Source organism: Pholis gunnellus (genome assembly GCF_910591455.1).
Source record: "Pholis gunnellus genome assembly, chromosome: 11".
In the NCBI taxonomy this organism is placed as follows: Eukaryota; Metazoa; Chordata; class Actinopteri; order Perciformes; family Pholidae; genus Pholis; species Pholis gunnellus.
In genome coordinates this window covers 3,816,687-3,841,405 of record NC_136538.1, presented here as the reverse complement: position 1 = coordinate 3,841,405, position 24,719 = coordinate 3,816,687, and the positions used below count along the sequence as shown (strand labels likewise).

The 24,719-nt window shown below is 45.1% G+C and overlaps 2 protein-coding genes across 4 annotated transcripts in view; one reads left to right on the top strand and one right to left on the bottom strand.

Moving 5' to 3' along the window:
• The window catches only part of vrk2 (VRK serine/threonine kinase 2), a 19,542-nt gene extending 15,317 nt beyond the window's left edge, over nt 1-4,225 (top strand). The window contains exons 10-14 of one of the 2 annotated variants that reach the window (XM_079168410.1): nt 139-197; nt 1,829-1,989; nt 2,857-2,994; nt 3,448-3,618; nt 3,856-4,225. In XM_079168410.1, the coding sequence (XP_079024536.1) occupies nt 139-197; nt 1,829-1,989; nt 2,857-2,994; nt 3,448-3,618; nt 3,856-4,086 (760 nt within the window). In that variant the 3' untranslated portion in view covers nt 4,087-4,225. Of the gene's footprint in view, nt 1-138; nt 198-1,828; nt 1,990-2,856; nt 2,995-3,447; nt 3,619-3,826 lie in introns of both variants that reach the window. The other variant, XM_079168411.1, reaches the window with a different exon arrangement.
• fancl (FA complementation group L) lies at nt 4,000-24,719 on the bottom strand. Of its 2 annotated transcripts, XM_079168412.1 has the most exons (14): nt 24,537-24,719; nt 21,914-21,972; nt 20,319-20,379; nt 19,818-19,874; nt 19,356-19,453; nt 13,132-13,228; nt 10,871-10,939; nt 7,907-8,057; nt 7,704-7,787; nt 6,977-7,022; nt 6,408-6,489; nt 5,573-5,689; nt 4,339-4,410; nt 4,000-4,138 (listed from the first exon to the last, which is right to left on the bottom strand). In XM_079168412.1, the coding sequence occupies exons 1-14, from the start codon at nt 24,621-24,623 to the stop codon at nt 4,103-4,105; spliced, it is 1,116 nt and encodes a 371-aa protein (XP_079024538.1). In that variant the 5' UTR covers nt 24,624-24,719; the 3' UTR covers nt 4,000-4,102. The 2 variants fall into 2 exon arrangements, with proteins under 2 accessions (XP_079024538.1, XP_079024539.1); XM_079168413.1 differs by lacking the exon at nt 10,871-10,939.

Sequence of the window (24,719 nt, the reverse complement as noted above, 5' to 3'; positions counted from 1 at the left end):
ACACATGAATGGACTGGCTGTCGTTGTTTTAATGAACACCCTGTAGGACAGTGTTTGCTTTGACCTGGATTCAGCTTGTTCTTCCCACCCTTGACCTCCATCTCTTAGAAGGTTTCTGTCTCCTCTTGCTCTTCTCAGGCTGATGGATAATCTGCCAGACTCAGTCCAGCATCTGTCAGTGAGAGGAGCCAGCACAGGTGAGCAGGGCCCCGGGACCTCATTTACACTTCTTACGCTAAACTGTGAATTTGGAAATACGACGACGAGCCGTGGAGGAAGGGAGAATCTCTGAGTCTAATCTTCTGCTCTTCTAAGTGAGATCCATAGTAAAGGGCAGAGCCAAGACTGATTCAGTTAGTGGGTGACATGCACGGGGCTTATGGGTAACAGCCGTTCATTATTCCTGTATGCAGGTACGTTTTCCAGATATAAGAAGAATGGAAAAAAAATAGTGTTCTTTTGGAATGATCTACCATCTGAAAGTCAGTCAAGGGACAAGCTACAACACCAACACAATGATGCTAACACGATGCTAATGATGCTAACACGAGGGTTAAATGGTTGTAGAAGGTTAAGTTCTTCTGCTGTTGATGGAACTCAACTCTACACTGATTGATTAATATGATGTTCTTCATGATCTGTTATAGGACTATTATTTCACTATTATATTCAAATACATCATCAGCGGAGTCTTGTGATTGGTTCGCTCGCTCCACGTGAGCGAGTCTTTAGTCATTGCTCGTCACTGCTTTCCACACAGCTGTGTTCCCCTGAACTGTTGGGAGGTCTTGAGGTGGGAAGACCCTGAAGATGGACCCCTGCTTCACCATTCACACGTGACACCAGTTCAGCCCAAACAGAGGGGCCGTGTGGGTGGGGGTCCACTCAACAATCGCTTTATCCTCCATCTTGACAACCGTGAGAACGAGCTCGTTCCAGGTTTTGATGTTTAATTGGCCAACACGACGTCGTCCAGTGGGGTTGGTTCCCGAGATGAATGAGGGCGCTCCGGACCACATGAAGCCTTCCACCAGAATCAAACTCCCCTCCCTCGGTTACAGAAAAGCTCCTGAAGAACTTTGCACCAAATGTAACAGCCGTCCCGCTGACACGCCTTTCAAAGTTGGGCGTGTTTTTATCTCCCCTCTTTATAAGGAGAGGTCACACCTGTGTGTGATGTATGTTTGGTACCGCTGACGAGGCCCGGCTGCCCGCCACAGATAAGAGCCGGGTATGCATCAACTGTGTGTGTGTGTGTGTGTGGATACAAGTTGTACCGCAGTATGTGTCATACTCGTCGTCTGGCCAGTGTGTGATGCATCGTGGTTGTGTATGACACACACGCACACACACACACAATGCATATCCATAGCTGTGCACACGGCTCATCTCCTCTGTGGGAGATCCATTGCTGGCCGCTGTGTTATCTGGACTGTGACACCTTCAGGTTCAACAGGCTCTTATTTCACTTTTCTTTCCTCTGCGTCCAGAACCGTGCCGCTCTAACACTTAACAACCAATGTTCCATATGCAAGTTCTTTTTTTTTTTACATTCTACATCATATAGTTTTATTATAAACTATTCGTCATAAACCATGCCAGTTAACTCTCATCACTTCACAAGTTCCTCTGCTGTCCCAGACACTATCTTTGTGTCCTGGGACAACGGCACGTCCTTCACTTCAAGCACTGCCCCAACTCATTTCATTATTGAAGTCAGAAGTCCGTCTGTTAGTAAAATCACGGCCATCTTTGGTGGAAAGATAACGGTCAGATGGATCTGACTTGTTTTGTGGAAGGTTCACGTTGACTCTGTTCCTGTCTGCAGACGAGGTGGCTGCTTTCCTCACTTATGTGAAAACTCTGGACTACAAAGATCCGCCAAACTACCAGCACCTCAAACAGCTGTTGGCCAGCGTGGTCACAGGAAGCCTTGACTTCTTCGATCCACGCGAGCCGGAAGGGGACCCCCCCACCACCAGGGAGAAGGTGAGTACGTGACGAGGTCAAGGGTGTCTGTAGAGACCTCTGTCCACAGGGAAACACCGGAACAACAAGTGCAACTTCACCCCCAAGAGTCTGAGCAGAAAAGTAAGACGGAGCTGAGAGATGAAAGTGTGAACACTTATTAGTAGCTCAAAGCATTTGATTTGATTTTTGACATAAATGCAGTCAGTCAGTGGGGAATATTTCAGGTGGAATATTTTTCAGTGAACACTCAACAACTTCAGTGTGGGTCACAAAGACGGCCGTTTCCTCTGTTGAGTCTCTTAACCCCCAGAGTGGAGAAACCTGACGGCAGTAAAGGGGAGGGTTAACCTGTCTCCCCCCCCCCCCCCAGTGAGTATGTCAGCCAGGTCTGAAGCTGGAGGAGGACTGTGATTCCCCTCAAATTCACCAGGTTCCCTTGTTGACCCGCTCGGGCCCCAGCGAGCGCCCTCTCAATGGCCCAATTTGAGGAAGTTGATGACACACTTTCCCGCGGCGCAGGGTGTCTCCAATTATGCTCCTGATTTCCTCTCCGCTCCTTGTGTCATTTCATTTCCATGCTAAAGTGCCGGCCAGTTTGATCCCTAGTTAAACAGAAGTGGCCATTTACCGCCGAGAGTAAATGTCAGCGGAGATAAAGGCCATTCATCTGCCACTAGTGTGGATACATATATTATTCTTCTATGTGCTGATTGTAGTCGTTTTATTTAAGAAGAAATAGTCCAACAAAAAAAACTATTTTAGTGTAATCTTATCTAATCTGTACAGCGTAACAATGCTAGTGGTTGAAAGGGCATGAATGTTGTTGGGAAAGCAGGACGGACAGAAATCTGCAGATGAAAATCATCCAAACCATCGTCTCCACAGACGGGACGAGCCAGAGGATCCTCCAGAGCCAAGGCTGTGGCCACAGAGCTGGCTGATGAAGAGGAGAAGGTGAAGTCTAAACCTGTGCACATTCGCTACGTAAGAGGACCGCCCCTCACTAAAGCTCAGTCACAACAGGTAAGGTCTGAAACACGTCACTGTTCCCACGCCCCGCCCAATATCTGTGAGATGATCACTCTTACCCCGTTACCCACAAGCAGTGTTTTTAAACTGTGATTCTAAGTTAAACAGTAACTGGACTTATTTCCCAAGTCACAAGCCATAGTCTGCATCAGTCAAAGCTGTATAAGGTAGTATAGCGTGTCGAAAAAGTGACAATACGGCATATTTTAAAAAGTCACAGCGTAGTGATTCAGTCTGGTGTGGTCAGGTCAGAAACACTAGTGTGTGTGTGTGTATCTGTTGAAGAGAACAAATGTAAAGTGTAGTGTGTCACAAAAAGTCATAGTACAGCATGTAGAAATAAAACATGTAGAACAAAGTGGCAGCAGCATCAGGGCACACACACAAGCTGTCATTGAGCTCAATGGAACCAATAATCAACCTTCTGTCTCTGCTGATGGCTCACAGAAGGAAGGTGGAGCGTCGCCTGCTGTCAGCAGGTCATTGCGACCCAGACCTGCGGTGGCTTATGGAGAAGACAGTGAAGAAGAGGATGAAGAGGAGGAGGCCAGACCCAAACCCATTGCTGCATGCTATCTGAGAGGCCCCCCGGTGGGCCCCAGAGCTCAGCCCAAACAGGTGTGAGGCTGCTGGTTTGATTTCTTGTGCACCACTGAATCAATAACTGGCACCAAACCCAAGACCGGTACTTTATTTTGTTGTTCATAAAGAGGATTTAAAACCTTCAGACAGACGGTCCAGAGCAGTACACAGTATATATGTATGTATGTATGTATGTATATTAGTAGGCATGTTCCAAAAGAGCCTGAATTACCCTATTTGACAGAAAACTACACTCTGCTGAACCAATCACAGTACAGGGAGAGACCCCCCCACCAGCACAACCAGGATTCTCTTCAGGACCCCTTCTGGACCGCCAAGAACGGCCATGGATGGCATTGCCGCGGCTGCCTCTGCTGGGAACACAGACATGGCTTTGGTGGAGGAGGTCCAGAACAGGAAGCTGGTCCCGCACGGAGGAGCAGACCGGTGTGCTGGTTCCTCTTCGTGAGCATCTTCCTGTTCCTGGCTGCTCTGTGTTTTTAAATCCCGCTGAACAGTCTCAGGACTGCTGGGCCGACATCTTCACCGTAATGGGCTGAAACGGAAGAAGAATCTTCAGTTTATAAATGTATTTAATTCGAGTGAAATGGATTGTTATGCTTTTTGTGAATAAAATCTCGTGACTGGACTCCCTCATGCACAGGTCTCCTGTATCCTGCTGTACTTCCTCTTTTATCAGCAGAGAGAAGGTTCCGTATTAATGAAACTATTGACTGCCAGTGGAGGCTCACACACCTTGCTGCAGTAAGGACACTCTCCGAAGACAACGTTGAAGCTCTGCCGGCTGGAGGGGAGCGCTCGCAGCCACTGAAGGAAGAGAAGAAGAGAAGAGCGTCAGCCTCAATGTACACAACGAGCTTTGCATTAATGTATGTTACTGCAGGGCCGTACATTGGTTTGCTCTGGTACTCAAACTACTGATCACATCAAAGGTGGACAAACAGCTGATGATGTGATTTACTGACTAAACCAAGTTTACCAGAGGAGCACCAACAAAAAGTTCTAGAAAATACCATGAATAAAATAAATAGGATAAAAACTAATGGGGCACTCCAACAATGTGATACATGAGGATCCGTTTACATTTCATTAGAAGTAGTACTAACAGTAGTGCTAGTTTGTAGACCTTCATTAACCCTGCTGACATCAACACACTATGTGTCACAGGTGACATGAGCTTTGAGCTTCTGAAAGCTCTGGGCCACGTCACGGAGACCACGTCCATATTTCATACACTGTCCCGATCCGTACCAATATTCTAAATGAACACAGCTGACTTCTCGCCTCAAAGATGCTGAGAAGTGAATTTAATGAAGAAAGAGTAAACGTACTTTTAGAGACCATATCGTTGTTCGGATCGGGAAGCCCACCGTCGGACTACGCCAACAGAAACGAGCTGCTGTGGCCGGTTAGCTCCATAGCTAGGCTAACGTTAGCGTTCAGCTGGGACGGATCGGGTACCGACTATGGCGACCACGATACAGTACAGCGCTTTCTCAGTAATAGAGTAATAGTTATAGGAGTAATTCTCCCCCATGAAGTATGTGACCATGACCCCGCCTCAGTGGAACGAACCAATCAGCCTCGTGTTCTGTGATTGGGTGACAGGGGACCACATTCTACTGTTGGACCCTGATGAGCGTCGACCATTATGGGATATGTAGGGTCAACGGGTTTCAGAGCTTGAGCCACAACATCTCAAGTATGCTGCTTTGATTTATTCTTTGATTTCTCTCCAGAGTGCCCCGTCTTTGTGAAAGAGCCACAGCTCACCCTCTGACTGACTGACTCCACAGCGTGCACGTTCTTTTACCAGCTGAAGCGACCGGAAAGACGCCCGTCTGTTCAGCTCCATAACCTTCTGTTCTACAGAGGCCTTCCTGAGGGGAAGGAGCTCTCGATGCTCCTCACACAGCCCTGTGTGTTCGTGTGTGTGTGTGTGTGTGTGTGTGTATGTGTCCATACCTACCTCATACAGACAGGCCTGGTGGAAGGGCTGGCCACAGCGGGGGTCATTGCACACCTGATCAGGGATGGCAGCTTCAAGGCGATAGGAGTAACAGATCCCACACTCAACGCTGAAGCTCTACACACACACGCACACACACGCACGCACACACACACACACAGGAAATAGATATTCAGCATGGAGGCCCGTTAGTGTTAACAGCCTCCCAGTTGATGCTCGGTGTGAAACGTCACCCGAACGACCAAACTTTCCCTCCGTCAGACTCGCTTTTCACTCGTTTGCATTTTGGGCATAATGGAGCTCCTGGCTTTTTTTCTAGAGCGATCCATTAAGAGAGAGGGTGGCAGGTAAAACAGAATCAACATCTGGTCAACTCTACTTTTCTGCACTCCTCTGAATGTTAATGAAGCTGAGGCATTAATCACCGCGGCGACAGCAGATAAACAACGATCTTTTAACCCATCCACGGGGGGGTGGGGGGGGGGGTTTCAATAAAAAAAGAAGAGATAAATGGCTTTGCGTGATTAAAGCGATTTGATAGAGCATAGAATTCTTCCATCTTTGTTATTCTAATGATCTTGTCTGTAAACAACCCAATTAAAAGGAGAATTTGTGCCCACCTCGTGGAAAACACTAAACACAGTAAAATATGGAAATGGACAGAAAAATAAGCAATAGCGAATGTCCGCCCCCTTATAACTCGCAGCTCAAACAGGAGTATGCATGCATAGATGTTCACACACACACACACACACACACACACACACATCCTTGAGGTAATCGTGATGGGAACGGACATGTTTGAAATGGAAAGGGGGGCAAGCGTGTCACATACAGATTTTTCGTGGGTGGCAGGTGACGGGAATTCGATCTCCAAAACATCCCGGAGGTTGAGCAAGACGCCGGAGTCCGGGTTCCTGCCAGCAGACCACAGACAGCTCCTTCACACACTAATTAACCACATGCAAATGAGCCTGCACACACACTGGGGGATGATTAGGAGACGCTCACCATCGCTATATATGTATATATATATAAAGAAAAAAAGCATCTCTGCTGCTTCAAACTGGAGGGAGATTCTCCTCAGATGTATCATACAGCGAGACAATATGAAAAGCCCGTGGTGAAACACACACACACGTACTTGTGTATGTGTGTGTGTGTGTGTAGTGGAACTGAACTGAACGATATGCTCAAAGTCAATGTATCCCAACAATGAACGTATCTACTAGCGTGTGTGTGTGTGTGTGTGTGTGTGTGAAATCCACTAAACTCTTCATGTTTGAAACACAAACTTGAATACATTCAAAATTCAGTTGATTTTTTTTAAATACAATGACAAGATTTAGACAAGAGCAAATCTAGTGTGTATAGCTATGATCAGGAGTTACTCGATGGTCTTACCACAGGTGCATGTTGGCGTTCAGCTGCTTCCTCAGAGGAGTCACCGCTGCAACACAACAACATTATTATAATGTAGCATCAGGAGCTCCTCACTCTCACTACTTCTTATTCCTAAATGCAAAAAGCAATATTTATTTGCGACCCCTCGTGTCTGAGGGTCGCTGAGGTGCGTTTAATATCTTTTGAGTCGCATTGCTAGGCAACAGGCTAGGAGTCACATGACCTTGGGTTTACAGAAACAATGGCCGACAATTGACGGGGACTTAAAGAGAAGCTGGGAGGCTGGCTCTGGCGTTGGCGTGGTGACAAATGAGAACGTGTGACACGACAACAGACGAGCAGCGTGATGAAGACGAGACGGTGAAGCACAGCTGGATAACGGCTGAACGGCTTTACTTCCTGTGACTGTAGAACGTGGACTGATGAAGAGGGTCAGGACAGTTAGTGATGAAGCAGCTATTTGGATAAACTGTCAAAAAAAAGCTGCCAAACGTGTGCATGCTCACCAGATGTTTGGTTTAAAAGTAGAAATACATTTTGATGAAAGACATCATTGTATTCATTGGTTTGTTAAATACATACATCCCAGACTGTGGTTGTTGTAATTTAAGCATGAAGGGGATTTATTCATCTAAGGCACCAAAAAGGTTAGTTTGTTTATTTTACTTCCACATTTCTTTTGCTGAAATATGCTGGCTCTGCTCGTGTGTGCGGTGATGCTACCCACCGTGCTCGGCTCCCAGCAGGCAGCACTCTGGCAGCATCTTGGGGTGTCTGGGATCCAGCTCCACTTTGATGGATACGTTGGTTCCTGCAATAAAAAAAAAAAAATGGATTGTCATTTCTGTATGTGTGATGTTATATGATCACGCTGTGAATGCACTGTGCAGTATGTGGTTGTACACACAAAGCGGAGAGCTTTCTTCATACCGATGGCGATCCGCCTCATGGTGTCGGACCGGCTGGGTTTTTCCGGCTCCAGAATCCAGGTCTTGCTGTCAATCTCGTCCAGGACGTCCCAGAACTCGGTCAGGGACTCCAGAACCAGCAGGAACTGGCTGTGAAGCTGGTCCAGAGTACTCTTAACAGACCAGAACAAGCACAGTGGTCACTTCCTCCAACCAGCAGAGAAGCTTCTGTTGTAAAGACCTGTTCTTCACTTTACTGGACAAAATGTGCAGTTTTGGTTATTACAAGCTAGTAACAGTCCAGTTTACAACCTTGAATCGTTTTAAAAGACAGTTTCATATAAAGGTGTGTATTTAACTTTCTGGGAAATACACATTTTGCTTTATTTCTGGGAACATTTTCATGAATTTCATGTATGTTATTAAAGCACGAAGCTGTAGCCTGAAGGCGATTAGCCTAGCTTAGCATAGGACTGGGGTGAAAGACAGACAGACAGACAGACAGACAGATAGACAGACAGAGAGACAGACAGACAGACAGACAGACAGACAGACAGACAGACAGACAGACAGATAGACAGACAGAGAGACAGACAGACAGACAGACAGACAGACAGACAGACAGACAGACAGACAGACAGACAGACAGACAGACAGACAGACAGTCTGATGAGACTGATGGTGGTGTTAGAGACAAATATACAGATGGAATGAGAGAGAAAGAATTAGGTGAACAGAATGAACCTAAAATGATGGGTCATTGTGCCAGCACAGTGCACACAATTAAGCATCGTCCAGGTGCTGAGAGCTCCGGCAATTACAGCCCAATTAATGCCAGTGGCATGATTACGGTTACAGCTCAGGATAACTACGCTAAGCCCAGCTCATGGAGAAGAAGAAATAAAGGGAAGAAGAGCTGGTAATTGAATTCCTGCTGGATCTGTGAGAAGAACATGAGTAAGAGCGGAAAGCATGAAAGGCACTGAATGTGACTCTCCGTCGGTCTGCTTCCTCATGTCATGCTATCTCTGGCTCTTAAAGAGCAGGCAGGCTGAAAGAACGCCACGGCGTTGTGTCCAGTTAGACTGCTGAACCACTTCTCTCACCCTACGCATGCTTTAAATGTTCACTTCACCCAGACGTGTGTTCTGCTCTACTGTCAGTGTGAAGGCATCAGTGATGAGCTCTACAGTAGGGCAGCGAATGCACCACGGAACTGTCTGTCTTCATAAACACATGCACTCACATCATCAGTATTTCACATGGCCTTTATAGTATTTGAAGAAATCGGTGTTTTGTCCTCTGATGTGACCGAGGTTCATACGTGACCATGATGTTCTCTGACCACACGGGGAGAATGATCGCACCAATGTTAACTCTATTGGGAATGTATCTTCAGAAAAACTAATAGCAACGTATGTATGCATGTACATGTCTATATACATACTGTATATAGACATGTACATGTATGTGTGTACATGTATACACATACATGTACATGCAGGACAGGACTTCAAGCTCTGCTGTGTGTCCTCGCTCACTCTTTTTTTATTCATACTGGAACCTCCTTGATATCTTAATTCATGCAGTTTTAAGTTGTTAAAAATCACCTTTGTATAGTCTGCTCCCACAAAGGACACACACACACACACACACACACACACCCCTCTCTTCCCATTCTACTTCACACAAACGCACAGAGTGGCATGTCTTGGCCCTGCAACAGAGCAGGCAATAATTACTCATTCAAATGAACATGTCAGTCCGCCGACAGACAGGCCCTTCCCCCCCGCCTCACACACACACACACACACACACACACACACACACACACACATCCTTCACACATGAGACAAAAAACACACACTTGGCACAGATGCAAGCACACACACACACTTCATGTTGCAGTGTGGGAGAGATCCATCAAGGACCCAGCATGCAGACAGGCTCCATACGGTAGCGCTGTTCTAAGCTGGTCCTCACTGTACGCCTGCCATGTATCAGCTCAACCACACACACACACACACACACACACACACACACACACACACACACACACACACACACACACACACACACACACACACACACACACACACACACACAGTGACAGCACCCTTCTGTTATACATTTGAAACACTAGGCAGAGCAGTCCAGTGCAATGCTCAGATACACAGCAGCACTTTTTATCATCGACAAAGTGACTGTTGGTGTGACTGTGGCAACAAAAAAACACAAGACATCTGTGTGTGTGTGTGTGTCTGTGTGAGTGAGTGTGTGTGTCTGAGAGTGTGTGTGTGTGTGTGTGTGTGTGTGTGTGTGTGTGTGTGTGTGTGTGTGTGTGTGTGTGTGTGTGTGTGTGTGTGTGTGTGTGACATGCTGACTTGGAGGCAGACAGATGAAGAGCTGAGCCGGAGTGAAACAACAATGAGGAAGCACAGAGACCCAAAGAGCCACAGCTGCTTTACATCCACTTCCAGCTGACTCAGTGTGAGGGGCTGAAGGAGGCGTTAATACGCAGGTGGAGTGTGTGTGTGTGTGTGTGTGTGTGTGTGTGTGTGTGTCTGTAACCCTAAACATTAAAAAAGGAACATATCAAGGGAGCCTTAAAATGTCCATTACATGTGATGATGATTGGAATGGGCTTTGTTATTTACCGACATGAAACAAACACAACATAAAAGGATAATTACGACAGCGAGCGCGATCATCGAAAAATAATAATAATCACGCTCTAATCGTTAAAATCACTCGACCGGTGGCTTTAACCGCAGTCTTTAATCTCAGCGCCGGACTTTTGATACGTTCACGTTTTCATTCATTCGTTCATTCACTGAAGAGGCCTGCATTCATTGTGTTTAGCCCACGTCTGCGGTGGAGCGTAGACAGAGAGAGTGACTGAATACAGCACAACATTCAGAATTGAACACCGTTCTGTGATTGAGGAGAAGTGTGGCCAACCAATAGGTGTCTAGCTTGTACAGACCTGTGGTGTCCATGTGATGTCCAGAGGGACTGGCAGGTCAGCGGAGCATTCGGGAGCCTCTGCAGGGTGCTGTGGGGTACAACACCAGACCGTTATGCTACTTCAATTCAACGAGAAGCTGCTTCCCTTGACCTCCATGGAGAACCAAGGCTCAATACAACACATGGAATCCAGCGCTCCGTATCGTTTCACCGGGTCAGACAGCAGCCGATATGCTTATTATGGGAGGGTCGTCCTTTATTTGAACATTTGCAGTAAACCTCCTCAAAGTCCTTTTTTAAGAATCTCCTCTCTGTTCACCTTCAGCGTGAAGCAACATTGCGTCCTTTCCCCCTGTGCTCTTCCTCTCTCCCTCCTCTTCCTCTGTGGCCATGCCAGTGCTGCCTCCTCCCTCGCTGCGTGGTGACGGATGACCTGGCTCGGGATCTGGTGGAAGCAGAGAGGACTCTGAGGACACAGAGTGGGGTCTCACCCCCCTCCCTGGTCCCTGGCGGGTGTCCTCTGGGTTTAGGTACGCACCCCCTCACCATGCCTAGATACAAATACTCCTGCCAGCTACCAGGGGGGAACTGGGACGGTCCAATTCTGCATTGTAGTTAGTCACGTGCTTCTGTGTATCCTCCTAATAATACACAATCTAGCAATGGCCGTTTGTTTTGGAGATAACATGCTGTCAGACAAATGGGCTTTGGGTCCAATGGTCAGTCCCCTCCTGCTCTTACTGTACATTGGGATGATGTCACTTGTTTTGGTGTCTGGGGGCCATCTTTTTGAGTCCAGTAGCCAGTTTGTATAACACACCCATGCAGTCTGCCATCTTCTGGTTGATGAACCGCAGTTGGCCACTGGAGCCTGCAGCTCTCAAAGCATCTAAACTATTTAATACCGACTTCCTGCTTTACCGTTAAGCTTCCATGTTATGCAACGAGAGACGATTTCTCTCCGATGCGACGGCACATTTCCACCAGGACTTCTCTCTCTGTTTGTGCTGTCTGACACTCTTTGCTTTAGTAAGGTCAGTGAGGGTCCTCTCAGGTGTGTCTCAATCAGGGGCATGGTGTTGTCAGCTGAGATAGGGGGCTGAATGGAGATGCAATCAGTGGTTAACCAATGAATGGTCACTGTTGTCCAGATGTTCTAGTGGTGACTCCTTCTCCCCCACCAACACTCTGGGTTCTTCCTCCTTCAGACCGCATTGCATTCTGGATGACGATTGAACCTTCTCTGTGCAGAGAAGACAAACTTCTTTCCTCAATGTTTCTTCATTTCAGTATCATAGGACTCACTCGGTCCTGTTGAATCGTTCCTTCCACCACACTGACTGGTTGTGTTTCTTGCCCCACACATGGTTGCAGCAATGAACCTGTTTCATCAGTTCAATACTGTCATAACTGATGAAAATGAGTCCTTACCAGCAACACAAGGAGCACTTTTATGCAACAATAATTGAATTCATGCTAAATGATCAAGTCTGTTTCTCTACACTTGGGGAAGAATTGACCAAGATTGCAGCTGCTGATAGCGCCATGAACTACGCATCACTTGCAACCGCGATCCCTTTCCCAATCACCGGAGATATTTCGTTAACGATATCACGGCAAACAGCCGTAAAGGTTTGCAGCCGAGTCCAATTTGGCAAGAAGATGTTTCTTGGCAGAGCAGTGAAGAGTGCATTTAACCCTTTGTTACACGTTTCTTTTGGTTTTGTTATGACATGTAGCATGTAGACTACAGTCCGGTCTACATGCGTCTACAATTCAAAACTAAACTCGACCAAAACCATTATGTTTTCCCAGAACAAATTATAATAAACACACCTGCCACCTCTTATCCGACAATTTGGAGATCTGTGACATGCAAACGCTCTGCATTACGCTGCTGTACGTCTCTCCACAGCAGCTGGGTGTCCTGGTTCTCTCTCTGCATAGAGGAAGGTCTCTCCATCACATTTTATCTGTGCTACATCTCAGCCACAGCGGGTTCTCATGTTCTCTCCGCACCCTCTCTAGTTTGACCCAGATTTAGGGGGCACAGATGTAAATCACTGATGTGCTATCAGCAAATTGAACATCCCAAAATGTGTTTGGTGGAGTCGGCCCGTTTGGATTCGGATCGGCTGTAGGGTCAACATCGAGCTGTGGAGTGTTCCATTTGATGGTGAATCACTTTCCATGTGAAAATGATCCAGTCCCTGACAGTAAACTGGGTGTGTGTGTGTTTCTGTGCGTGCAGGAGTGTGTGTGTGTGTGTGTGTGTCTTACCCTAGACTTGAGTTTAACAGTGAGAACGTGCTGCCTTCCGGAGGAGTCCTCCGCCTTCAGTCTCAACGTTCGGAACTCGGTGTCGATGAAGAGCAGCCTGCGGATAACGTGCACAATAAATCAACACGCATTCGCAGAGAACGGTACGCAACACTGTAAGCTGACAGCGGCCATCATCCGCCATTAATCAAAGCAGCAGAGAGCAGTATTGAGACATGAACTCTGCCTTTAGATTTATCACTCTGGGTACTGACGCAGTGACATTACATCAGGCTACAGCTCCGCAGTCATGCAGGTGTTACCACGGCCTTTTCTTCTCCTTCTGCGTTTGAATGCTCTAATGCAGGGATATAACGAAGCCAATCACGCTGGATTTGATGCTTTCTAATAAAACTGTGAGCAAACATACTGTGCACACTCTGTTCATTGCAAAGCAAACTATGAAGCCAGGAATGTTTGTCTGTCTGTGTTTGTGTCTGCGAGTCCTTCACACAGCTCCAGCTCATCCGCTCTACGATGGCGTTGGTGCAGTTGGGACTCGGTCAACATGAATAAACTTTGAATAATAAAGGGGGCGGGGCCTCGGGCCAGCATATCGTCCATCGGACCTTTACAGAATGCGGCTCACTGACTGCTGCTGGATCCTGGATCCACTAACTCCACAACCAAACCTCACTTGAGCAACGCTGCAAGCAACCGGCCACGACCTCCAAAGGGCCGTGTCACTGCAGCTGTGAACCACAGTCCTCTCTCCCATAGCTCCCGACTACTGAACAGGTTAGCGGTTAACCTCCATTACATTAGCTTCTTACCCGAAAATAACTTCATTGTCGTGTCTCTCGACTCACTAAAACGCTGTTGGAGAAACTTTCCCACGGTGACAAAAGTACAGTTCGACAAGAAAATGTGTGGACATGAAAGCACACAAGAGAAACAACTAAAAACAACAAGTTGCTGCAGCGGTCAGCCAGCAGGGCACAGAGAGACCATCAGAAACGATTGGACAGTCACATAAAAAGGTGCCGAAATGTCCCTTTCGGGTGAGTTCACATTTTCAACCAGAGCGCTAATTCTAAGGACAAAACACTCATCTGGCCCGAGCTCGCACCAACACTGCTGTCAGATTTACTGCGAGGAGTCAGATCCTCGAGACCCGAAGACAAGAAGACTCATCAGAGACAAAGGACGAGCTCCCTCTCCAGATTCACCGTACATTACGATGGACGCTCTGTGCCGAGGCTGACGCGGCCGTATATCTGCCGAGGATTTATGGAGTGTGTTAGCCAGGAGTGATGTGAGCAGGGATGACACACACACACACTTAGGGGAAGTGATGGAATGATGGGAGACTGTCTGCGATGTGCCCGATTCATTTAAGTGTCTGCCTCACTCGCAATCAAACGCCAGCGAAGGGCAACGGCACTGAGGTGTTCACGTGCACGCCAACGTCTGCGGAAGACATTGAGATCGGCCCGACCCGACTCCCGTCCTTCCATGCTGACCTGATGCATCTTCTCTCTCAGGATAATCGCCTCCTGTCCCTCCATCTCCAAAACCATCTGCATATTAAGACCTCCAAAAGGCGTCGTCCCACACACACACACACACACACAGAAATGGTTATCCTCAGGTACACAAAGCCCATTACCGCTAACAGCAATAAATACATAAGCCTGTCAAGCATGAGCGTTTAATAAAGTGGAGGAAGTGACAAGCATCCAAATGAACACGTCACTGAGTCAGGACTTGAATGGGTGAAATGAAGCGCTGGTGGTTTACAGAACACGTGGATAAAAGAATGCAGCTTCTCTGTTTCTCTTTATTATATTTCAGAGTGTTCCTTTGTATTTTTGACGTCCGGTCGGTCTAATGGGTTTTTAGCATGTTTTGCCCCCCCCGCTGCTACTACCTGCAGGGTGCTAGCAGCATATCCACCAGTGGCGGCTTGGGAGGGCCTGGCCCCACCTTGAGCCACACAAAATAAAAAATTGTCAATATTTGTGTTTTTGAACTATGGAATGTACCCAGTACTATGTGTAAAATATGATATCTGCGCAAAATAGCTGCTTTTCCTGCTCGTCCTCTCCGCCTGTCTGCTCGTCTCAGAACGCGCAGCTAGTGGCCAAACGAATATGGCCCTCAAGAGGCGGGGCTATGAAGCAGTTTAGCCAATTGCTCATTAAAGATATAAATGAGTGACATACAATTTAGCCAATCACCGTCCTCAAATAGATTCAGCTCGGCCCCAAGTCGTTCTGCCCCGAGCTGTCAGGAGAAGTCTCTACAGGAGAGCGTGAGCACTACTCCTCCAAGACCCGTCAGAGGAGAAGTTTGAGGAGAAACTTCAGGCCAAAGAGCTGATCCCAGATCAGCCTGACCTCACAATCAGACAGCTGACTAGCGGGAAAGGGAAGCAGAACATGAAGCTTCTCTAGCTGTACCAGACAGGTTTGGCTAGCTGGATGCAGTCATGCTAATAACGTAAAACAACGGGACAGATCCAGCACGGACAGTTAGGGAGTGAGGGAGGAGGCGGTAAGGAAACATGAGAACACCAGGGTAGGGAGTGAGGGAGGAGGAGGTAAGCAAACATGAGAACTCTGTCAAGATACATATTAGGCAAAGTGAACATCTGTTCTTCTACATAGTTGTCCTCAGTCTCATCTTAACTTGGTCATGGAGGCATCAACATTTAATAGAGATGTAAATTAACAGTGAAAACTCATCATAGCGTATATCTATATATGTATGTGTGTTATATATATTATACTGAATATTATTATATGTTATATATATTATACTGAATATTGTGAGGGTGACTACAATAAGATGTCCTGACGTGTTTGTCAAAGTGTTATTTACAGCTTTTTTTCATGTTGGAATAAATATTAAATATTTAACTGTAAAGTAGTAATGCCTGTTTGATAGCTTCATTTGAGTTGGCTTTGTAGCAATTTATCCAATTCAAATCAGGTACAAATCTACTTGTTGCATTCAAATCCTTTTGTATATTTTATTGAATTGAATATGGTTTTAGCATTCAAATGTGACACTAACTACGATTAAAATGCTTTAAAAAGGGTCCGTAAAGTTTGATTTCTAAATTTGTGAATCACAACCACGAGCGCCGACACGTACGTGATGCATTCACTGAGCACGAGTACTGGGCCAAGCTTCCATGTGTTCAAATGTCACAGCAATATGAAACAGATTATGGATGGTGAAGAATACCTGATTCAAACTACTAATGACCAGATGTTTGTGTAGATTGTGTGTTTTTATGAAAATAATGTGGCGGTTTAGACTAGAGATGCACTGATCTGATACCTTTGTTTGATGAAGAATATCATGTATTCCTCCCTGCGTGGAAGAGACTGAGGTTTATGAACATACTGGTATCCGATAGCGGATTGGACTCAGGTCCTGCTCTGAGAGTCAGTATGGGACCTGACAGCCGATATCAGCAGAGATACATCTCTAGGTTACTCTGACTTCGGGGTCAGCTGAAGTTATTTTTTTTAGGGCAGTGGTGAACAAAGTCAATCTGGCAGGAGCCCTCAACGGCTTATCGAGCATCTGCAATGGTATCGGTGCGTCACTAACAGACACACACTGAGGTCTCGCACCCGGGACAGCGAGGACGAGCCGCCGCCGCCGCTACCTGGCCGTGATGGAAACAGCGTGACAGTCGAGACGTCCTGCTGGGAAGACTGATGAGAGCATCCCATCTGCAACTCCACAGCCAAGTGAGCTTCTTCCAGACAGTGCACACCACACACATTAGTCCTTGTGTGTGTGTGTGTGTGTGTGTGTGTGTGTGTGTGCGCGCATGTCTCTGAATGCTTTTTTTGGTCAACAATGTGATTAATGAACGGTGAGATCGACACGCATGTGCCGCAGTGCTTGTGTGTAAGAAATTCACATGCAGAATGAAGGCATGCACAAGACAACGAATGTCATGTATGTGATCATCAAGTGCACACAACTCGTTTTACAGCAGATACACATACATGCTGAGGATCAGCTTGGTTAGCAGTCTGTGCTAACAGACACTCTCATTACTTACTGGAAGCCACTGCACAGATCCAAACCCAATGTGTGATTGCATTTACATCCCATGATTACAGGAGGCATTTATTAGCTGGCCTATTAATATAAAAACAATAAAATACAATTGAATAAATCCACGATAGTGTCTGATGCCTCAGCCCCGTGATGAGAGGAGACTGGTTCACCGAGAGGCTGTGAACACGTGATGAGCCCCTGGGTCACTTTGGTGTGTGTGTGTGTGTGTGCTTGTGTGTGTGCTTGTGTGTGAGTGAGAGAGTGAGTGAGTGAGTGAGTGAGTGAGTGAGTGAGTGAGTGAGTGAGTGAGTGAGTGTGTGTGTGTAGTGATGGCGGCCGTCCTACTTGACCTCGGTTTTCCCATTAATTAACACGTAGCGTGCCCTCTCCCGCCAATTAAGATGACCGCGCTCTCGCATGCAGGAATGGAGACGCACAAGAGAGAAGACCTGGACCAATCAGCAGACAGCATTACAGCTGAAGAAGCCCTGGTGGCTATTAGCACCGGCCCACACCAATTAAGACGCTAAGCGAATCTCGAGTGCTTTGGAGAATGAGGCCCACTGTGTATAATGCCTCCCAACCGTAACACGACACCCAAAGTGATGTTGGTCCCATTTCCAGCATAAGGCATACCTTCACCCCCCCCCTATTAAAACCTGAGAGTCTTCAATTAGAGCCATTTGCATTTTGCTAATATCATAATTGTAGCCGCGGTCATTAATAGGAGAGTGGAAAATGAGTGTAGTAGTCGAGACTTAATCCGAGCTGGGGGAGAAAGATCCCCCCCCCCCCCCCCCCCCGGAGACGGCGTTGGCTGAGCCTGTCGCTGTGCGTGGGCTGAGAGTTATTAAATGTGACCTGGATTTAACTATAACTCAATAACTAAAAATAAGGAAGTCATTAAGAGCCATTTGTTAATGCGGAGCTGTGTTGTTGCACGGCTCTCCAATCAGTTCAGACTGCTGGGGGGGGGGACTGCTCCATATAGCCGTTTAAAGCACCAGAGGTTTGTAGCCGTACACCTCGGTATGTTCATCTTACCTCTGGGGAAAACACACATACATTTAAAAGAATATAAACCAATAACTTAGTTTCAATAATAATTCCTCTTTGTCTCTGGCTTGTGAGTTGCTCACAGTTGCTTATTTTCGGCCCACAAAACTCTGAGGAAGGTCCGTATGTGGCTTTCTATGGAGAAAGAGAAAGTTAGTCTCTTTCAGCCCTGAAACTGCTGCAGGGATGATGTCATTTTGTAGGCCAACCCTGGACGTTTCCTCCACAAAAAGCACATTTTTCCATTGGATTATTGCAGAACAATAAGATCTGCTGCAAACACAAGCTTTTGTTACTAACACGGTTTTGTTCATCAAGATAATCTTCACAGATGAACACCACTTTTATGGTTTTGTAAGAAGTAAAAAGCTTTGAAATAAACATGAGTATAGTATGATATGTATGTGTATATATATATATATATGATATGAGCGCCAGTATACACAACCAGGATGTAAAGGCGGACCTGTTGGCATGATGACGTTTAGTAGTCTCATTTAGCCACTTTGTTAGCAACGCTGTGCAGGTCTGTTTAGCACTAAATAAGGAAGCGGCTTCATATCTGCCCAGACTGAGTCTCCAGTAAGAGAGAACCTGTTTCTCCTCAATCCCTCTCTCATGTGCTCTCGCTCGCTTTTCACATTCTAATGACAGCAAAAAGAAGACGTTAGGAAATGAATAGTGGCTCACCACAGCCTACGGATGAACATTCCTTCAGAAATGCATTCTGCCCCACCGGTGGATCATTTTAAAATCATCAACAATGTCCATCGTCAATCAACACAACCCGATCAATTTGTTCTGTTATTGTAATGAATACTTTCACACAGAACGCAAATATTAACCAGCAGAAAAACTCTTTTCTTTCTGAGCATTACCACCGCTAACGAAAGCATAAAGCAATCACCTTGAGTTGCTCTTATATTTATAAAACAGCAACACGAAGGATCCGTCATGGAAACCAAGATGGCAACCGTCATGAATCCTTTCAACCTTGACAAAGACCAGATCAACTCCTTCTGTTCTTTCCTTTCACAATAAAAGCTCTAGCCAGGTGTGGAAAGGCCTTGAGCCTCAAACAACACAGCAAAGCTATCACTCACCTGCCCCAGCCGAGGGTCTCCATCTCAGAGATGAGCTGGGAGTAGTACCGTGGAGGCGGGATGGAGCGGCACTCGGGACGGCTTTTCAGACCCACTTCCTGCAACGACAGAGAGAAGGCTACTAATTTTAAACCCGGGTTACTTTATTATAAATATTATGTTATCATGATTATAGTATTAAAATATGAACACCATCATATCACGACTTCCCTACTCTGCGCCACCATCTGTCTACGAAAAGCAAATAAATGGAGCGACGCTGAATCAGGGCCAAGAAGCCTCACGCCTTTGTTCAGTGGCGAGCACAGAGGTTGTTACACTTTTCATTCATCTCACAAAATATACACGTGTGCCTCATTATCAAGGCTATTGATGGCGCCTGAAGGTTCCCATTTACTTCCTATTCATAAAGCAACAATGTCAAAGTGACCGTGCCAACCACGGTGTGCTTCTCCTCCTTACCAAGACCGTCTTCAGCTCCAGAATGAAAGTGACGAGATCAGCCGACTGCTGCAGCCTCTGTGAGGAGTCGAAGGAGAGAAGAGACATCTTCAATGGTGGGCAGAATGAAGTGACAGTGTCTATGTGTTTTCTTCCTCGAGCCAGCCATTCAAATCAAACACAGTGTCTGTGATTAATGGGGGCTGCCACCAGCTTTAATAATTAATGATAGCTTAAAGGCTGTGAAAATAATGAACTTTGCAGCCCGGGGTGAAATATCAATCTCATCCAAATAACCCTGAGGGGCAGCATAACAAATAGGGACATTTTCCAGACCATGTTAATTAAACAGTGGAAAATAATTTTTTTCTTCTGCTACCGAGTGAGGCCAGCCTGATGGAAACACAAAGGGGCCAGAATGACATGACAAGAAATATGAAACACGGAACAATTCATGTGACCTCAATGAGAGAAGGCAGACGCATCATCACTAACAGAACACAGATGCATGTCTCTGTTTACCTGCTTCACTATGTGTTCATAGCCCTGCAACACCCGTCTCAACTCCCAACAGCAGTGCAGCCTGCAAGACCAAAGTCAGGAATTAGTAAATGTTGATGAACGTCATCATCGCGTTGATGAACGTCATCATCGCGTTCATGAACGTCATCATCGCGTTCATGAACGTCATCATCGCGTTCATGAACGTCATCATCGCGTTCATGAACGTCATCATCGCGTTCATGAACGTCATCATCGCGTTCATGAACGTCATCATCGCGTTCATGAACGTCATTATATTGATGAACGTCATTATTACGTTGATGAACGTCATGATGTTGATGAACGTCATTATGTTTTATGTTGATGAACGTCATTATGTTGATGAACGTCATTATTATGTTCATGAACATCATTACGTTGATGAACGTCATTATTATGTTGATGAACATTATTATGTTGATGAACATCATTATTATGTTGATGAACGTCATTATTATGTTCATGAACATCATTACGTTGATGAACATCATTATTATGTTGATGAACATTATTATGTTGATGAACATCATTATTATGTTGATGAACGTCATTACGTTGATGAACGTCATTATTATGTTGATGAACATTATTATGTTGATGAACATCATTATTATGTTCATGAACATCATTACGTTGATGAACGTCATTATTATGTTGATGAACATTATTATGTTGATGAACATCATTACGTTGATGAACGTCATTACTACGTTGATGAACGTCATGATGTTGATGAACGTCATTATTATGTTTTATGTTGATGATCGTCATTATTACGTTGATGAACGTCATTATTACGTTGATGAACGTCATTACTACGTTGATGAACGTCATTATGTTTTATGTTGATGATCGTCATTATTACGTTGATGAACGTCATTATGTTGATGAACGTCATTATTACGTTGATGAACATCATTATGTTGATGAACGTCATTATTATGTTCATGAACGTCATTATTATGTTGATGGACATCATTATGTTGATGATCGTCATTATTACGTTGATGAACGTCATTATTACGTTGATGAACGTCATTACTACGTTGATGAACGTCATTATGTTTTATGTTGATGAATGTCATTATTATGTTTTATGTTGATGAACGTCATTATTATGTTCATGAACATCATTACGTTGATGAACGTCATTATTACGTTGATGAACGTCATTATTACGTTGATGAACGTCATGATGTTGATGAACGTCATTATTATGTTTTATGTTGATGATCGTCATTATTACGTTGATGAACGTCATTATGTTGATGAACGTCATTATTACGTTGATGAACATCATTATGTTGATGAACGTCATTATTATGTTCATGAACATCATTACGTTGATGAACGTCATTATTACGTTGATGAACGTCATTATTACGTTGATGAACGTCATGATGTTGATGAACGTCATTATTATGTTTTATGTTGATGATCGTCATTATTACGTTGATGAACGTCATTATTACGTTGATGAACGTCATTACTACGTTGATGAACGTCATTATGTTTTATATTGATGAACGTCATTATTATGTTGATGAACATCATTATTATGGGTTCCTTCATACCTGGCTCCTTTAAGTTGACCATCTGGTGGAAGCAGCACTCTCAGTCTGAAGTCTCGGTCCTGTAAGAGTCATGACAGGAAACATCATGAAAGGCACCAACTAGTGCTGGGCGGTTCATCCGGTTTTAATTTCCCGTATGATATGAATTTTTCACACACTGCCATACCGGTGCATAGCCGAAACAACTGCTGGAATTCTTCAACAAGCAGCAAAATATATTGTTCACCACTAGGGGCGCTATGGTTGGAGCCAGTTGTGCATTGAGAGGGACCCCTAATGGTTATAACACAACAATTAATAACCCACAACTAACGCTCTTTAGGGCAAAACACCACGACACAACAGTTTGTGACACATAAACAATTTGTAACACTAATAATTGTACATTAAATCACACCGCCAAACGGCATGCTGGGTACAGCTAGCTAGCTAACCCGGTAGCACAACAGTCTGCTAACAGCTGGGAGAGGCTCCGTCGCTACAGTAATGATACATTAAAGAACAGAACAGAGCGATGCAGGAGGAACAAAGACAGACGGGAGATGCACCGATAGAGTCTGTGCCCAAGAGAGGAGCTGTGTCTGCTGTTTGGAAGTGTTTTGGTTTTAAAAAATCCAGCGTCCAAAAGACTATATATTGCAAAGTTTGTTGAGCCGCTGTTGTTGCCGCTGGTGGTAACACGAGCAACTTACTCCATCACCTCAGCAGAAAACATGAGTTGGAATACCAAGAGTGCGATTACAGCCGTCGGATTCGAGGCCGACAACCAGTAACGTTAACGCGAGTGAAACGGTGAAGCCAAAGGGTCACACATCGCTTGAAGAGGCATTTGATCGAGGCGCTGCATACGACAAGAACAGCAAGCGGTGGAGCGACATTACGAACGCAATAACGATCCAGCTCTGCAAGGACATGGTCCCGCTACAGACAGTCCAGAAAGACTCAGAGCAACGATTAAAACACTGGATTCAAGGTACGTCTGACCGGGGCGACAATACTTCAGCCAAACTGCTATCCCAACATTATACGAACAACACCGAGGCAAGCTGGAAGCGGAGCTATGTACAGTTGCCCACTTTTCTAATATTAATGCAAATTAAAATTTGGAATGTTTTATTAGTTAAATGGAGAACCAATGGAATTGTAACTGAGCAACAGCCATTTGAATTCTTGAACACCTTGGCTTGAAGGATAATGTGAATTAATATTAGGCTTGTTTATTACTTGTGCAATAGAACATTTGAGAAATATCTCTTTAAATACTTTGAGTAGTTTAGGTCAGTTTATAGTGTTATACAAACATCTTAAAATATTTTGTTTTGAAAAGGAAGCCGTGTTCAAGTTGTTGGCATATCTATTGCAGTCAAGGAAAAAAGAATACCGTGATATACTGTGAAACCACCAGAATCTTAAAAAATACCGTGAAACAAATGTTTGGTCATACCGCCCAGCACTAGCACAAACTAAACTATATTATGAAGTATATTGACAATTTGCAAAAGTCACGGTTCGAACGATATCCAGCTGCATTATTTAATAATCCCTAAAACGGACTCAGAAGAAAACTCTGAACTGTAACAAAATAAAATGTGTGCACATGGAGGTTAACATCAGCAACATACACTTCAATTCATAAAGTAGACATAAAGTAACAATGATTCTGTTGAAATGGAGCCTTTTACAGCTGCTCTGCTCAGTCAACGCTGACGTAATAATATATTATATATTATATATATATATAAATAACTGACATCATTGGAACAGTTACAGTAGCGGTGAGTGAGCTATTGAATAATTAAAGTTCACAAAATGCTTTTTTCCTACAATACTCGAGAATGATGTATATGCCGAATTCATCAGCGGTTCATGACATTCGTTAAAAATCTAAAGTTATATTCTACTGGTCAGGGTGATACATTTTTGATAATAAAAATTGCTGAATCTGCGCATGCCCTGTTCAAACAGAGGTGCCACGTGAGCTGTGCCTCACCTCAGATTGTGCAATCCCTCACTAACTGGGTTGAGCCTTTTGCTTTCTCATTGTTTCTCACCACTGTGATATTTGTAGACACCTTTATTATATGTCCTTTCTTTCCATAGAATAGGTCATGTATTTCACGTCTGATCTGACATTAAACGCAGAGAAGAAGCACAGCGGGGAGGCAAACCAATGAAGGGGGCGTGCGAGAGCCCACGGCTCGGGTTTATGCTTGTTCTGCCGTTGCTCTTCTTCTACACTTCTGTTCTTCTTATTATTATTATTATATTTTGCTCTGCTAAAGATACGCGCCGAGTCTGTTTTTGACCCGCGCTGAAGTCGCATCAAGCTGCATAGAGCAGATCGACCCAGACAGGAAGTCAGACATCGAAAAGATATAGAGCATCCGGTAATTTTTCAAATTAAAACACTATGTGCAGCCGGTTCGCGGCGCACACACTCCCGGTGATTGAATGGTGATTTAAGCTGCTCTATTGGATTCATATTGTAAGTCTGACTCTCACCAGCCACGAACCTCACCACATGTCACTGCTACGCTCGTGTAGAGTAGTCCACAGCGAGCAGTCCTTAACTGGACGTTTGTTTGAACGTAGTTTGGAGAATGTTAGAACAGGAAGAACGTACCAGCACCGTGATGAATCCGTCATAGAGCGTCTTCTGCTTGTTGAGAGGAAACAGCAGCGGGTTGTCTTTTACCAAGGCACTCTCCATCGCTCCGTTTATACATACATATATAATATATATATATAATATACTAATTATACCGTTAAGTTTAGCAGGACAAGCCGAGGCGGAGAAACACGTCCC